Here is a 16,608-nt window from a genome sequence, read left to right on the forward strand (position 1 = left end):
TACAGGGGCTGAGCACCCTCTCATTCAGTAGGAGCTGTGAGAAGGAAAGACAGGACCCAGCAGCTCTGGGCTGGTTTTCTGAAGATAGAGAGGATGGAATCCAATGGAAATACAGGGTAGGATTCCAAATTATAGGCTTCTTGTTTTTAAAAGGGGCCTCTGGTGACCAGGCTATTGGAGCTGTGGTTAGCTAGCAATGGATGCTGGAGCCCAGGTGCCCATGTGAGAACCTCAGCTTTTTGGGTGACAAGTCACTTAACTTCTATAAACCAAGTTTCTTTATCTGAAAAGTGGGAGTATCAATAGTAGCTCATCCATAGGGTTGTTTAGAAGACTAAATGAATTAACATATATAAAGTGCTTAAAAGCATTGCTGACATCTGTTAAACTACATGTGTCAGACACTATTATTGTTATTACTATTACTATTTGAATACCATTAGGAGGGGACACCTGCTAGTGACAAGAGGTGATAGAGTGTAAGGGAGGAAACATCTGGGTCATCCTCTCTCCTGCCATCTGGGGATTCTAGAATGGAGGCCCAATAGCAGTCAAGCTTGTGTAAGGACTTTGAGAATCTACGTTAGAAAATACTTGGGTGTTTCCTGGGTCTGAGCTTCCTGTCTCCCCCAGCTGCACTCAAATGGAGTTAATCAGAGCCTTTTAGAGCCTGCTCTATTCAGTCACTCATTCCTTCACGCATCCCTTCAATCAAGATTTATTGAGCACCTACTGAGTCAGACATTGGAGATAAAAAGGTAAGTGTTTCTGCTCTTAAGAGGCCTGTAGACAAGTGAGGAACACAGACAAATGAGCCATTAACATCTGATTCGAAAAATGTTATTAGGCATCCAATGAATGCTTGTTCAGCTGATGGAACCTCTCTGTGTTAGGCACTCGGATGAGTATCCGTCTAGCTTAGAGTGTGCGAGATGGACACCTACAGAGAAACAGGGGGCATTATGAGACCACAGACAATGAACACTGAAGACAGGGTCTCTGCTCTGGTCCACGATCCAGCAGATGCCATTCACCTTGGAATCACTGTACATCTTCCTACAATAATTATTACACCACTTTCCCCCCCAGCAGACAGCAAGCTGGAAAAAAGGGCACTTTTTTTCTAGTGTGTACAATGCAGTTGCTTGGAGTAGCTAAGAAGCACGTAATTCCTGGCCTTTGGACTTCAGAGTTCCCTGAACCCAGTTTTAAGAGGTGAATGGGAGTTAGCCCAGTGAAAAGTTGGAAGTGATGTCTCAGGTGGGGGTGAGAGGGAAATCCAAGGAATAGTATGGAGGCGCGGGACAGCAGGTAGGGATGGGGCTAACCGGGGTCCAGCACCATTTGTGAACTATGAGACAAGGAACAAGCGGAGATGAATGCGTAGGAGTACCCCGTCCTCTGCCTGATCACAGATGGAAAATGCTCAAGAAATGAGTGATGGATGGTTGGATGGAAGGCTGGAAGGCTGGATGTGTGAGAAGTTTGGCCTGGGATTAGCTGTGTGTTCTACTCATCTTCAGATGCCACTGTCCCTTTTGTGAAAGGAGAGAGGCAGACCACACAGCCTTTAAGATTCCTGCCGGCTGTGACCTTCTAGGACCCACTTTCAGAGTCCCCCCTTCCATCTGTACACAGGGGTGGCCCCCTCGTTTCAAAGCTGACACCCACCCGGGTCCTCCTGTGGAATGAGATCAAACAGGCCTTCCTGGGGGCACAGCGTGTGTGAACAGCACCACCTGGAGCTGTGCAGTGTTGTGGCAATTCGAAATGGTGTTACTGCCCTTCTGCCTCAGGCTGCTTTGTATAGTGTGTGTGTGTGTGTGTGTGTGTGTGTGTGTGTGTGTGTGTGTGGCAGGGCAGGGGAGAGCGATTACAAGACTTAGTTGTGCCGTAGGTCAGACTGGGGAGCAGAGGGAGCAGAGAGCTAGTTTCGAGCAGCTAAGGTTGCTGGGGTCAGAAGGCAAGACAGGCGGAGCCTCCGGAGCCAGGGGTGTTTTGCTGCAATAGAACTCCGTCTGCCTTTCCTGCTCGGACTAGCTCTCCCCTCTTGCTGGGTGACTGGTTGCTGGGGGAAGTGAGGGAGGTCCGAGGAGAAAAGTCTCTTCCTGCACAGTGAAAGCAGAAGGACAGGCACCTGGGTGACAAAGTCCCTGCTACGGACTAGCTTTGCCCAGTCTCTCTGCCTTAGGGCCCTGGAAGTGTGGGTGACTGGGCAGATTTAGTGAAAGGCTTCTCTCCCTGGTGGGTTGTTCCAGAGGAGCTGGGGGTCCTGAGCTTCTGGTGCATCGTACTCAGAGGAGTCTGCTCTGCCCACTGCTCGCTTCCCCTCAGCCCCTCACTGTGGTAACTACACGGGGTCTGCAGCCTGGGGCTGCTTGTCCCCCTCCTGGGCACTACAGGGGTGCCTACTCTTTAGCTTTGTTCAGCCCCAACTGCTGCAACAGCTGTGACCTGCCCCCCATCTTCTCCTCTCAGTTTCCCAAATCAGTGCGGGGCTGGGTAGGTGAGAGCCACTGAAAGCATGTAAAATACAGATTCCTAGCTCCCCAAATCCCAGGGCGGTAGGTCTGGGACCAGGAATCTGTACTTAAAAAAAAAAAAAAGAAAGAAAGAAAGAAAAAACAACTACCTAGGCTAAAATGCTACTAGGGAATTATTATTAACTCTCTTGAGTGTGACAATGCCATTGTGCATATAGAAGAAAATGCCTTTATTTATAGGAGATGCAGACAGAAGCGTTCCAAGGTGACATGTCATGATGTTTGCAACTGTTTACAAATTGTCCAGGGAAATCAGTGTGTGTGTGTGTGTGTGTGTGTGTGTGTGTGTGATGTATGTATGTAAAACAAATATAGTGAAATGTTAACAATTGTTGAATTGAGGTGGCGGGTATGTTGGTGGTCCGCTGTACCATTATTTCACTTATTTTTTAAATTTAGTTGAAAGTTAGAGGGCTAAGCTCCTCCCAGTGACTCTGACGTCCCTCTCGGTTGAGCACCTCTGTGGCCGGGCTCCATGAGGGTGGCATGCGTCTGGCTTCTGACAGCCCCACAGCACACCTCTGAGCAGACCGTGAATAAGCGCCTGTCACCCCAGGCATCCTCCCGCCTCCTCTTGATTTTTGGGATTCTTAGCAAATCATTTCTGATTCACGCATGAGTCTTGTCCCTCTCTCCTGCCAAAAACCCCCTCTCTAGCCACCCCCGTCTTGGCAAAGGTCCTTGATGGAAGGCCAGCGCGCCGATGACCAGCCCCAGCGCTGAGGATCCTCCTGGGTGCTCAGAGCCCGACACTTGCCTGGGCAGGGAAAGCTGGGGGTTGGGGGGGCTCATCTCGGGGCCAGGCCTGGCTCCTCTGAGTCTACAGCGACAGTGTGGGCAACTGTCATTGCCCGAGGTCACTGCCTCCTAGCCAAGGCAGAGGGAGCTGCACTTAGCCCGAGCTGGCTAAAGGGAAAGCTTGCTCGAAGGGACAGCCTCCTCACTGTCCCTCACTTCCCGGGTCCCAGTTAGCCCAGACGAAGTAGCTGGCCAGCTGGGGTCCCGAGGCTCCGGAGCCGAGGGCCTCAGCGGCAGGACTGAGCGGACCGTCAGCTCCAGACAGGCTGTCTCTGTTCCTCCAGCCGTGTAATCGCTGCCAAGGGGCAGGCGCAGACTCCAGAGGCTGGTAGGAGTCTGGGCTACGGCATGACTTTATTTCTCCAACACGGCACTTAAATGTAGAGCAGAGAGGATGGTGGTGGGGATCCGACTCCGGCGTGTGTACCCATCAGCTCTCTGGGGCCCAGAAGCCCCTTCTCCTCTGTCTACAGTAGACAGTGCGGTTGGCCCACCTGTTTACTGCCAGGGGAAATAAAGAAGCTGGAGGAGGAGGCCCAGGAAAGTTCTAGGGCCACTGAATCTCCTGAAGTGCCCCAGAGCGCCTCTTTCCTGCCACTAGGGCAAGAAGCCACAAGCTGTCCCAGATCTAGAAGCAGGGCCCCTGGGGGTGGGCCAGGACGCAGAGCCTAGGGAAAGGGCTGGTATTCCCTGTGGGCCCCAGCCTATGAAACCAAGGTACCTTTCTCTACCCTACCTCCCTAGTCCCTTTGAGCCACTGAGATGATGTCCCAGCAGCCTCAGTCCCAGCTTGTCAGCCGCTGCTGGCCCAGAACAACTCTTTCCAGGCACCCTCCCCACCCAGTGCACAGCCTCGCCACCCCGTCTCTCAGCCCCAGGACTCACGATCCCAGCACTTCCATGAAGATGAAGGTTTTCCGGATGTTGGTGGTCTGTTTCTTCCAGGAGCTACAGTCATCTTCTTCCTTTCGACCCATCGCCTCCAGAGTTGAAGCTTTGGGGGATGCTTTGAGGAAGGGGAGAAAGGGTCTGATCAGCTAATGTCTCAGACAGGATGAGAACAAATTGCAAAAAGAATCGAAAACACTCATATCTTTCACATAATAACTAGAAAGAAGGATTAGAAGCAAAACCTGGATAATGGACAAAAACAAGACTATTCTCTCCGCTTGCTTTTTAAAATTACCACAACAGGGGTGCCTGGGTGGCTCAGTGGGTTAAGCATCTGCCTTCGGCTCAGGTCAGGTCATGATCTCAGGGTCCTGGGATCAAGCCCCGTGTTGCCCCCCAAACCCCCGCACCGTGTGAACACTCTCTCTCAAAAAAAAAAAAATCTAAAATTACTATAACAAATGTGTTGCGGGTCTATTGCCTGCCCATTGTACTTGTTATACACTCAAGGAGTTGAGATTCTAGTAGTGCAAAGTCCACTTTGTACATATGTATTTAAGGGCATTAACACACATGTATGGATTAACACGTGAATATCCACCTTGGGGGGGGGTGCGGATCTGAGCTGAGGCATTTCCTGTTGATGTCGATTCAAACCACAGAGTCAGCCGGACATCCCTTCTGTTACCGCATGTTGTATCCGTTCTCCCACCTCCCCAGTCATGCTTACTCCTACCTCTCTCCTACCTGTTCTGGGCTAAATGAAAGACTGTTCGATGAACAAGCATTGTTTCCTCCCAAGCTCCCACAACATTAGTATAGTGCTGGAGAAATAGTTATTCCTTAAAATCTGAATTGAATCTTGTCCTATCTTTGTATCGGAGTTCTGGAGTTGCCATATGCATTCACCTGAGTCAGCACCTATGATGCGCCAGGTGCCGGCTCCATACAGATGATGGTCTGTCCTACTGGGACTGGCAGGCTCCAGGGGGCCTGCAATGAGCAAGTAAAGTACCATGCACGCAGTGACAAAGTGTGGGAAAACCGTGAAAGAATAAAACCTAGGCTTGTAAGAGGGACAAACGGGGACGGTCATCTTTAGATAAAGTCCTGGGAAGGCCCTATAGCAGGTCAGTCATATTGAAACTGTGATCAGAAGTTTGTGAAGGAGCCTGCCAAGCACAGAGCGTGTATGAGGGAGGATTTTGGCAGGAGTAAAATACAGGAGGTCAGTGTGGGGGCAGGGCAGGAACAGAGCCTGATGGGATGGAAGGGACAGTGTGGCTGGAGCCGGGTGAACTCTGCACGACGCGGGGCGGAGTGGGCAGGGGAAGGCAGGCAGGGGACAGACCGTTTAAGACTCTGCTAAAGATACTGGATTGTCTTCTAAGCGAGACTGTGAGACACTGAAAGATTTTTAGCAGAGCGGTTACACCATTGGTTTTCGAGCTCACACCAGCTGCTCTGTGGAGAATGGGGTGGGGGGAGTAGGAGTTGATATATGGAAAAATGGGTGGGGGACGGACGTCCAGGAGAGAAATGACAGTGGCTTGGATCATGGTGGTATAGTGAGGAAGAGAAGGGGTGGGCTCGGGATACATTCGGGGTTCTGATTATGTACGATGCCAAGCGATGTGCCCACAGAGCAGTGAGAGGGGTCTGGGCTGGCTGTCATGTTTCTGGTAGGAGTATTGGGGGGGACGGTGCCCTTCGTGAGGCAGTGAATACTCGAGAGAAACATGTTCTTGGGGGTGGTTGGGTGGTTTGGGGGGAATCTCTGTCCCTTTGGGCACTCTCTGCCCTAGTTGCCTCTACTACAGGAGGATACTGTCTGGGGGGGGGGGCGGTGGGGGAGCACCATTTCTGCCAACACCCTTTTCCCCATTCTCCTTGGACCTAAGAAGTAGGAAAATATGTCCACTGGCTGCAACTCTTAGGTAATGTCCCTCCTTCCCCATTAAAAAAAAAATGCCTGTAGACTCCATGGAGTCTTCTAATAGCTTCAGCACAAAGAGAAAGTTTGTGCCTCCACAATTTAGCATCGGGTAAAGAGCGGAGGTTTGGAGTTCAACCTGAGTTCCAATTCTACCGCTGCTAGTTACTACTTGAATGGCCTTAGGCAAGTTACTGACCTCTTTGAGTCTATTAACTCATCTGTAAAATGGGGACAGAGTCCTCTATGGTCATGGTGCAGCTTAAATGAAATCGTGGACATATAGACTTAGCACATTGTCTCACATGTACTAAACAGTTGTGATAGAGATAATATTTGGGGGGTACTAAATCGATGTAACCCCCATCTGGAGGACTCATGTCATAAAATAGGTTCTAAGGTATAGAGGGAAACCGCTTCTGCATTCAGACACAAGTGTGGGGCTTAAGCCCCTGTGTATTAAGAGGAACATGACATGAGTGAGGGCCTTGCTGGAGAGGAACAGGTGTAGACAGACTGACAGTTTTGGTTGGAGTGGATCCTGGGAAGGAGACAGGGAGAAATAGGTGCACACATCTTTGCTTTCACCCATCCAGGAATGGGGGGAGATTGGTGACACAGATGGGTGGATGGGTGGCCTTCTCAGGACCCTGCTGTGGGGGAGCCATAAGCGTGGGAGGTACTCTGACTGCAACCACACTTAACGGGGCAGGAAGTAATCATGGGGCAGGCCTAGAGGGAAAAGGTGAGTGAGACAGAGTAGCATGGCCGGCAGGATTCCAGAAATTCCCCAGGGCCTGTGGGGGTCTGCAGCCAGCTTATTCCAGAGCATGAGAGCCAACTGTGTGCGTCTCCCCAGCTCTGTGTGGAGCAGTCTCATGTTGTCAGCTTGAAACTGGCCGCAGTGGGAATACTGACACTATGGACACAGGCAAATACTATGATCACTTCTGCCCCGGGCCCTGGTGAGGGGACACAGAGCTGCTCGAGGGCCTGCCCCCTGGGGTCCAAAAGAAGAGACAGCTTTGATCAGGGCTTCTCAGGTAGAAGCAAATGGCTGGGAGTTGGGCCTTTAGTGGAGGGTGTCAGCAGGATGCCCCACAGGCCAGATGGGACCAGTCACACCTGAGAGGTCAGCAGTCATCCTCTGGTGAGCTCCCAGACAACCAGGACCTGAGGTCCCTGATGAGTCTGAGGCCCCCTTCTCCTATCTACAACCAAGTCAAGTAAGCACCTTATAACATAAAATGCCCCCTTGAAGTAGAGCAAGAGCAAGAACTGATCTCAGGGCTGTGTGTTTTCCTGGAAGAAACTGAATTGGCTAAATGAGACTCCATGGAGCCTGAGATGCTATAATGAACAATTTCAAATTTAAAGTTCTCCATTTCCCTTTCTTGCTGCCTGGTGAGGGTAGGAGTTCACGAGAAAGATTTTACAGGAAATAAAAATCCTATATTCTCTTTGTTCACTTCAGTATTGTGTGTAAACTTGCAACCTTGCTGTGTACTAACTGGTGGCTGAGATTATGAAAAATGTGTGTGAGAAACGTTACGAATTCCTTAGCATTTGGTACGTTCCCATGTAGATCTGGTGTTTTGTGCTTGTACTTTAGGCCCATTTGTGGAATCTGCTCCTCTTGGGAGGGTGGCAGCCCAGAGGGACACAGGAGTTCAGGGCCCGGGCACTAGCCAGAGGAGGACTCGCCAGCAAATGCAGTGGTGGTCTGACCCTTGATTTGGAGGGCACGGTCCACAAGGCAGAGACAAATGAACCCTGACTGGCAGAAGGCTTTGGGGAAGATGAAATATTAGAATTGAGGGCTATCTTTAGCCAGATACCATTCTGCAGATTCTTAGCCCCAAATCTGCCAGCTTCCACTTATCAGAGTGGTTGGCATCTGCGCTTGGACCAGGTGCTTCTTAGCGTATACACTGCAGTCTTGAAGAATGTACAGGATGGGAGCATAGGGGTGGACATTAAAAGGAGTCAAATCAACAGGGTCAGTCTGTGTCCCACCATCTCTTCCCTCCACAAACGGGCAGGGCTGCAGATGCTGCTTTTCCAGGTAAGGACCTAATCAAGAATCTTCTTTCCAGCTCAGGGGCCATCAGCTGGGGGGTTTGTCACTCCCCCTGCTGGAGCCCCATGGAATGACGGCCTGCTCCCCAGGAGGCACGACCACCTCATTAGCAGATCTGTACTCACTGTTCCTTCTCTCCCATCTCTCTTAAATAGCTTAAAAACATAGTATTCTTAGCTAAGCTAGGCTATAAGAAAACATCTTTCCCGCCCACCCCTCCTCCCATACACTCAATCCTAACAATGGAGCTCTATCTTCAGAGCAAAGTGGAGAACTCTGGGGCCCGGATCTGAAACCCCCAGTCACTCCCGCCCCTCCCCGATCTCAGAGAGGTCCCCAGGCCCCGGCGCCCAGTGTGGTGGAGGTCTAACCATGGGCTCTCAGAGGGGCGGCCCAGTGTTTCTGCATCCTGCTTCTTTCCATCAAATTCCTTCCCATGGCTCCCCTGACTCTCGTAATCTAGGTTCTTTCAGAGGAAAAGCAAACACATTCTGAGAAGCTTGCAGCCCCAAGACTGCTGTTGTTCCCAAAGTACTCCCACCTCTCTCTTTCTGGCCTCCACTTCCACTGGGCTTCAAAGCTCAGGAAGAGCCGAGTTAGAGCTGATTTCACAGGTATAGCTCAGGAGACACCGTGGGTGTTGGCATCCGTGACCTCCACTCCTCAACAGGGCAAGGCCCTCGAGGATATTCTGTAGAAATGACTCCCGGCTGAGGAAACGACCTTCTTCATGGGGCCATCTTTGCGGTGTGGGGATAACACTCCTCGGTTCCCCACTGGACTAAATGCGGACATTTCTCAAATGAATGCACACGCTGCTCACTGCTCGGGGCCAAAGCCGTTCACAGGTCAGTTGTAGATTGATGGAGGATGTGTGAGTTTCCCTCCCCTGACTGTTGAGTGCTGCAGGCACCCCATGTCACTCACCCGGAATCCCTAGTGCCTAGTACTGAGCCTGGCATACGTCAAGGGTCCAGCCCGTGTGTGTTAAATGATTCAGTGAGGAGTAGAGCCCAGGGGCGAGGGCGGGTTGATCAGGGAGTTGGACTGAAAATAGGTACAGGGTGGGAGGATGGATTCTTTACCTTGCTCTACAAACAGACCTCTAGCAAGAAGACCTGTACCCTGGCAAGGGAGGCCTTGGGGCCTCCTCTCTCAAGTTCTCAAGGTCAGGCTCTGTCGAAAGCACCGTGGCAGGACAGGGCAGAAAGGCCACAGAGAGCCGAACCACCTTGGCCCCACTGCCAACATCACCACTCAGGGCCTGGTTCTCGGTCAGCAGCACTTCCCTGGGACACTTAAAGAAGCCTTCCCTGACCATTCTGTCTGGAGTCAGTCCCTCCACCCACCCAAAGTTACTCTACCATGTGAGCCTGCTCCTTGCTTCTGTACACCTGTGACAATCTGAAATTCTCCTGTTTATTGGTTTGAGGTCATGTCCTCAGGGGAAAGTAACTCCATGTGGACCAGATCTTGCCCGTCCCCTCATCTCCCTTGGGCCCAGTGTGGTGCCTGGCTGCTAGGCAGTGCTCAGTCAGAGTTTTCAGGGTGGTCTTCCTGCTCTTTTGGGGGACAGTTCCACAGCTGGGGAGGAGACTGCAGAGGGAAAAGTTCTTCCTAAAGGGCAGGCCATGCAGCCCTGGGGTGAACACTGCCTCTGAGTGCCGCCCTTTCTGTGCTTCTGGGGACAGGCAGTGTGATCTGTGGTGGCATCCAGCTTGCCTCTTTATGAGGTGCTGCTGACAGATGCTTGGGCCACGAGCCCAGGAGGCAGGTGCCCTTCTCATGCTTCTTCCATGGAGGATCCCTATCTTTCTCTTCTTCCCAAGCTCCATTTGGGTCACAGGAACAGCACTGGCACCAGAGAGAACTCTAACGCAGATGAGGCTAATTGTCGGTGGCCTCCTCATTGCCAACACCATTCCCCAAAGTTGCCAGGTCACCTCATGACCTCACACTGCTCTGGATACTCTCTGGCCCCTCACTCCTGCCCACCCTGCTCCACATAGCCTCCTTATTAAAAGTTTCCTATGTGGAGTCCCAGCTGCTCTGTGGTGCTTATTAAATGAATCAGCTGGACTAACAGCTTAAAAGTCACCCCTCCTGATAATACATCCCAGAGCCTTCGGTGCACCATGTTTTAATCCAGGCATTCAGTTCAATTCAATTCAATTCAATTCACTTCAATTCAATTCAATGTGTGTTTCCCAAACCCCATGGTAGGGTTCCTAAACTGGACAGGAACAACCCAGAGAGATGGAGAGGAGGAGAGAATCTTGGAATGGCACCTCTGCAGACTTCAACCCACAAATAATGGCTCTCAACTTAACCTATGGGAAGAGCCACTGTGCCTTTGTTTATGCTCTCTTGGGGCTTCTGAGCAAGCAGGTATAAATCACTCAGGGCATGGTAAGCAGGCCTCAGAGTCTTCCTGAGGGACCGTATGTGGCTCTTACTGACTTCAGTGGAATAAGCCACCCTAAGACTGCTTTATGGTCTGCTTCCAGGGTTTTCCATTTCTTGGGAGTATGACTCAGAAAGGCTTGTGGGTCTTGGGAGGGAGGTTATCAGTTGGATCATCTTTCATAAGAATGTGCTCTCTGCCTCCAGGCTGGGGCTCACGGAGTCATGGCAATATATAAATCACTCGGTTATAAGGGGCTAAAAGGCTAATGCTGGGATGTTTTGTTGCCCTGACCTCTAGTTTCCTGGACTCTGGCCCATATTGGACTTTGCGTCCTTTGGATTGAGAGGGCCATTAGAAAGAGCTCAAGTTCTCGTTCCGGTTTTGATTTGGTATGGAGGAGCTGTGCAGCCCCAGGCAGATCACTGTACATCTCTGGGCTTCCACATTTCTCCTTAGTGAAAAGAGGAGACTGGAATAGATTAAGGTTCCTTGAAGTTCGTTTTATTAGTCCCAGAAGACTGTGTACAAAGTAGATTTGCTGCTCCTTCTTAGAGATTCATGATCCACATTAGCTTATTAAAGGCTCTGACAACTGTTAAAGACACTTGGTTAATGCTGTTTAACCTGGCATCCCCCAAACTTACTGGATTGTGAAACTCTTTCCTTGTGTAACACCTATTAGCATCCAGGGGATATAGGGTTGCCCGGAGCCTACTGTGGAAAACAGGGAGACTGGCCATCTCTGATACTTTGTGACTCTCCATTGGTTTGAGCAACATATGAAATTTCCAGCAGCCTGCTGCCCTTGTCAGAGCATTGCTCTCCTCATGGTGTCAGAGACATGCAGCCGGGCCTGTGTGAGCTGTCACAACCCACTCCAGCTCATGGGCTGTAGCTCAAGCCCAGGCCCTGGATCTGAAAGCCTCCTGGAGACTTCTGGCTGGACAGAACCTCCATGGAATACGGACTCCATCCCCAGCACCTCCACTAGGCCTGAGTCTCAAAGGCCAACACTGCATACCAGTTTTTGTTCACAAAATCCCTAAGGAAGGACGTTTTACAACTGCCTCCTGCAGTTTATTTCAGGCTCAAACCCACATTTAAGTTTAAGCAAATCCCTCTTGCTGCAGTGACAAGCCAGAATTCACATGTTGCTTAAGATTTATTGTGTGCCTCGGGCGCCTGGGTGGCTCAGTCATTAAGCGTCTGCCTTGGGCTCAGGTCATGATCCCAGGGTCCTGGGATCGAGTCCCACATCGGGCTCCCTGCTCAGCAGGAGGCCTGCTTCTCCCTCTCCCACTCCCCCTGCTTGTGTTCCTGCTCTCGCTGTCTCTCTCTGTCCAATAAATAAATAAAATCTTAAAAAAAAAAGAAAGAAAAAAAAGATTTATTGTGTGCCTCTTATAAAAGAAATGAAGAACATTCTCTAGGGCTTCACTTAGTGGCTGAGAGGTCAACACACAGGAGTCCCTGAAGAGAGCAGGGTGTGCCAGAGACTCCTGATGTGCTCCTAACCCCAGGGGGCCTCAGTTTCCTCCTCTGCTGAATGGGAATAAGGATCTCTGCTCTACTTCCCCCCCCCCCCCCGGCATTCCTGGGGCATCAGGGGGCACAGAATCAGTCTGCGACCACTATAATACTATGCAGAAACACTCTGCAACCACTATAATTCACAGGCACATGAATTAAACACCCTGCACTGGGGAGAAAGAGAGGGAAACAAATAAGACTTTAAATAGACCTGAACACGCAACAGGAGACGTGAATCCACTGTTCCCTAACCCGTCTCAGCTCCCAAGTACGCCTCACAGTGTGGGCATCTCACTGTGATTTTAAAATGTTTAAAAATATCTAATTTTTCATACATCACGGTGTTGAAATGCAAACCAACTACTTCATCTGGTACTGAACCAAGGGAAGAGAGCCCGGCCGACACACTGGGAAACACTGCCTGCCAAGGGTTTCTTCGTGGGCATCATGCTGGTCTCCCTGGCACACCCTTCTAAGGAGTTTTCAAGGGTAACAGCGTTGACTGTGTGTCTGCCACACGCCGCCCTTAAGCCAGACCCTGCAAGAGGTGCCTCCTATGTGCAGGTGCAGGGCTCCTTACTTGAAGCGCCCGGCCGCCGGCCACGCTCCGCCCGGGGAGGGGTGCAGAAGGCGGGCTGCGCGCAGGAAGCCCTGCGTGACCAGCCCTGCCTCCCTGGACGCTGGCCCGACCGTCGTGAACAGAGGCGCCAGCGGGGAGGCCCCCATCGGCTTGCTCCCCCACTGCCGCTGGGCCCCAACCCCCACGCGGTGACCGTGGGGACGCGCCTGCGGTTGTAGCGGCGCGCGCGCGGCCGCTCCCGTCTCATTCATGCGGCAGCCCATTCACCGGGCGGCCCCGCACCGCACGCGCTGTGCGGGGCAGTTATTTTTGGCCGTGAGCGCGCTTGTGAGCGAGGGAGAGGGAGCCGGGGCGCCGCTCTCCGCTGCTCGCGGGGATCTCTCCCGTCCGGGCCCCAAGTGCTCCCAGGCTTTGCGGGGTACGGGCTGAGCGCAGGGCGCGGCACCTGCATCACCTCCCCTCGTGCCTCACTGCCGCCTTTCGGGGAGGCGTCATGAAGCCCATCTCACAGCTGCGGTACTGATGGGTAGAAATGATAAGAAAAATGCCCCAAATCAGATAGTAAATGGCAGAGCCGGACTGGGAACCCCAGTCTATCAGAGCCACCACGAAACCTGTTGCCATTCTCCTGGAGGTGATTATCCGATTTCACTTACCTTGCCTCATCCTTAGGATGCTTTCCTGCAACCCCAGCACCTGACCGAGTCCCCCCTGGAACACGGGACTTGGATGCTCCGAGCAAGGCACTGAGGCCAGGCCATCTACTGCCTCTCCCGGCTCCAGCTCAAACCTCTTGTCACTCAGACCTCAGGCTTCTTTCCCAAAGTTTTGCCCTGTCTTTCTCAAGAGTGCTCTTAATACACATCCGCACCCCCCTCGTCCCCCCCAACACACTGTAGCTATCCGTAGTATGGAAAGGTCACTGATGATGTCAGAAGTCCTGGGTTCAAATGCTAGTAGATACCACCCATATCCAGCTTTGCAACCCTCGGCAAGCCTCTTTGAGTGTCAGTGGTCCCCTCCATACGAAAGGAGAGATACTATTTGCCCCACCAGCTCGGTGGGCTTGTCCTAAAGACAACTGAGTAACGGCACATTATAAACTGTAAAGTGCGGTCCCCACATCAGGTATTACTAAGCACTTTGTGTTATGGCCTATTGGATCTCATCTTTGGCCCTGGTTAAGCCTGGGTCAAAAGGACTGCCAGGGGCCGGGCTGTTTCCGGCCTCTGCTCTGGGAAAGATCGTCCCTTTCCCCAGGAGAAACCTGCTTGACTCTTGGACCCTTCTCGGAGATTTTCCTCATGATCAGTTTATCCGGCTCCAGAGCAAGCCTCTGGCCAGCCATGCACTGCCACCAGAGCAGGGCGAGCCCCGGCAGCTGCGTCCGGGAGCCTCGGGGTTAATGCTTGTGCGTCAAAGTTACGTTGAGAGAAGGGGCCACAGGGCGGATGGGGGTGGTGGAGAATCTAGACCTTCTTTTAATATCTTTACCTGCCAGCCCAACTGGGGAAGTTTAAAGACAGAAGGGAGCCGGACACACCCCTGGGGAAGGGGAAGGAGGGGTTTTGTGACTGACAGCAATGAGTTCTGCATCCTAACGGAGCCCAGGCGGGACCTGGAGCTGGAGCCTGTCCATGGACCCCACCGGGAGGGACTGAGACTGGTCTGCTCCCCTGGGGGTTGCAGAGCCACAGGCTATTTACAAACTGCCTTTTTGCCCACTGGCTCCCTTAATCCTCCCAACAACCCAGACAGGTAGGCAGAAGGGCACTGCTCCTTGTCGGATGGGGTCAGAGAGGTTAAGAGATGAAGGATGGGCAGGAGGCAGGGGTGCTGGAGGTCCTGACGCTCTGCAGATGGATAGCCCCTCCCAGCCCCGGAGCCCTGAGGATTGCCCCTAGAACGCAGCTTGCAGGCGGGCATTGCAGGAGGGACGGACACCGATATTTTGCCCCCCTCTCCCTGCTCAGAAGTGCAAGCGGTTCCCACTCACGCCAACCTTGAAGTGACAGTAGAGATGGCTCTGCATGGACATGCCACTGGGCCCCCAGTCAGACTTATTTTCCAAGGCTGCTACAACTTACCCTTGATACCACATGAGTCAGGCAAGACTGAAAATGGAGCTGAAATGAACAAAATCCCCAAGTTGCTTGCAAAAGTGGCTCTTCACACACATCTCTAGGTGCCGCCTGCCTCCCACTAAGCCTAGGAAACCTCCCCAAACCAAGAAAAGAATCAGACTCATCTTACCCGGAGACTCAGAAGGAATGGTGCTCCTGGTGCTCCTACTCCAGCTCCTACAGGTCTGTGAGGATTAGCTGCTCCAGTGCTTTAACAATAAACCGAATTAAAGGGGAGGAATGCAGGGGTTTTCTTTCCCAGGACCGTAACCAGGCAGTCTTAAAGGGGAGGAAAAGTAGCCATGGTGGCTTGCATCTCCTGCCTTTTCTCTGCTTTGCTTTCCCTCCCTCTGAGAAGCATTGAGTCTGATCCAGAAAATTGCTTTTGCAAAGGGCCCTTTTATGCCGTGTGTGTGTGTGTGTGTGTGTGTGTGTGTGTGTAATTGTGTTTGCATTGATGTGTGTAATGGAAAGAGAGGGAGGAAGAATAAAAAGCAAATATAAAGCCTCATATTACAGGTTTCCATTGGCCTGAATGGGGTGGTAACAGAAAGTCAGAGACGCTTTCTAGGACTGCCTGCCTCAGTTTCTCTTTTAACCACTCAGTTGCTGGAGTGTGTTGTTTAAAAACACCTTCTGGGGCAATAGGATATCTACACTGGTCGAAATGTAGGGATTGAAGACCCCTCTGTGTCCAGTTGTCTGTTACAGAATGGGAAGAGAAGCAGGGGGACCCTCTGTTGGGTGGTTCCTCCCCACATCTCTGCTATGTCTCCTCTTCCCTGTTTCTGGAAGCACAGCATCCTGATCCCAAAAACCTACCATCCTCTTTTCAGTCCTAGCCCATTAGACCTTAGGAGATCACTCCCCTTCCTCTGGAAACTCTTCCGACTCTGCCCCCTGTACTCACCTCGTCATCCTGCTCTTGATCACCCCAGCCTCCTTTTGGCTGTTCCTTCAGTGTAGGTTCCTTGGACTGTCTTCTGCCCCCTTGCTTTCTCTTTCTCTAATCTTTCCTTAATCTCAACATCCACTTACAGGGTCTCTTACACCCTCATCACGTGAATATCCCCAATCAACACCCCCATCTGGGTTGTCCACCTTAACCTTAACATCCATATGTCCACTTCCATCTACAAATAATCCTGAACGTATAGTAGCTTCCTTCAAACCACTCTTCCGCCATTTCCCCATCCAGGATGCAGAGCCACCATCTTCCTAAACACTCAAGTTAGAGAGCCAGGCACTTTCTTTGGCTGTGTTGTTTCTTTCATCGCCTTCCAAATCCAATCAGCTGTTAGGCACTTTCAGTTGTTTCTTTGAATTAGCTTTTAAATTGTGCCTTTTCAATTATTGAAACATAATTTGTGCTTTTTGAATATATAGCACATTCATTTGGGTCAGAAATCAGAACTATATTAAAAGACATACACTGAAGTGTCTCACCCCACTCCACTTCCCCTCCACCCCTTCCCCCCTGCCCTGCCCTCTATGCGTGGCCCCTCTTACTAGTTTCTTGTATATCCCTCCAGTATTTCATGTGGATGCAAGGAAAATAGATATATATATGGATATCCCCTGCCATCCTTTTTTTACACAAAAGGCAGCAAGTAAATGCTGCCTCTTTTATATTTTCATCTCTACAATTTTAATTCAGGCCTTCCTCCCCTTCTCTCTGGTGCTATTGTGATAGACTAGGCTCTAATTGGTCCCTGGGTGAGGT

At 51.4% G+C, this 16,608-nt stretch overlaps 1 protein-coding gene across 3 annotated transcripts in view; it reads right to left on the bottom strand.

Moving 5' to 3' along the window:
- The window catches only part of CAMK1G (calcium/calmodulin dependent protein kinase IG), a 29,064-nt gene extending 13,970 nt beyond the window's left edge, over positions 1-15,094 (bottom strand). The window contains exons 1-3 of one of the 3 annotated variants that reach the window (XM_073900243.1): positions 15,016-15,094; positions 14,850-14,888; positions 4,227-4,347 (exon numbers count right to left, since the gene is read on the bottom strand). In XM_073900243.1, coding sequence (XP_073756344.1) covers positions 4,227-4,318 — 92 coding nt within the window. In that variant the 5' untranslated portion in view covers positions 4,319-4,347; positions 14,850-14,888; positions 15,016-15,094. Of the gene's footprint in view, positions 1-4,226; positions 4,348-13,418; positions 13,547-14,849; positions 14,889-15,015 lie in introns of those variants that run through there. The other 2 variants (XM_025877927.2, XM_073900242.1) reach the window with 2 other exon arrangements.
- Positions 15,095-16,608: the final 1,514 nt, after the last annotated feature.

This window comes from Callorhinus ursinus, unplaced genomic scaffold, assembly GCF_003265705.2.
Source record: "Callorhinus ursinus isolate GAN/ISIS: 27379988/994484 unplaced genomic scaffold, GSC_fseal_2.0 scaffold13, whole genome shotgun sequence".
Taxonomy (NCBI): domain Eukaryota; kingdom Metazoa; phylum Chordata; class Mammalia; order Carnivora; family Otariidae; genus Callorhinus; species Callorhinus ursinus.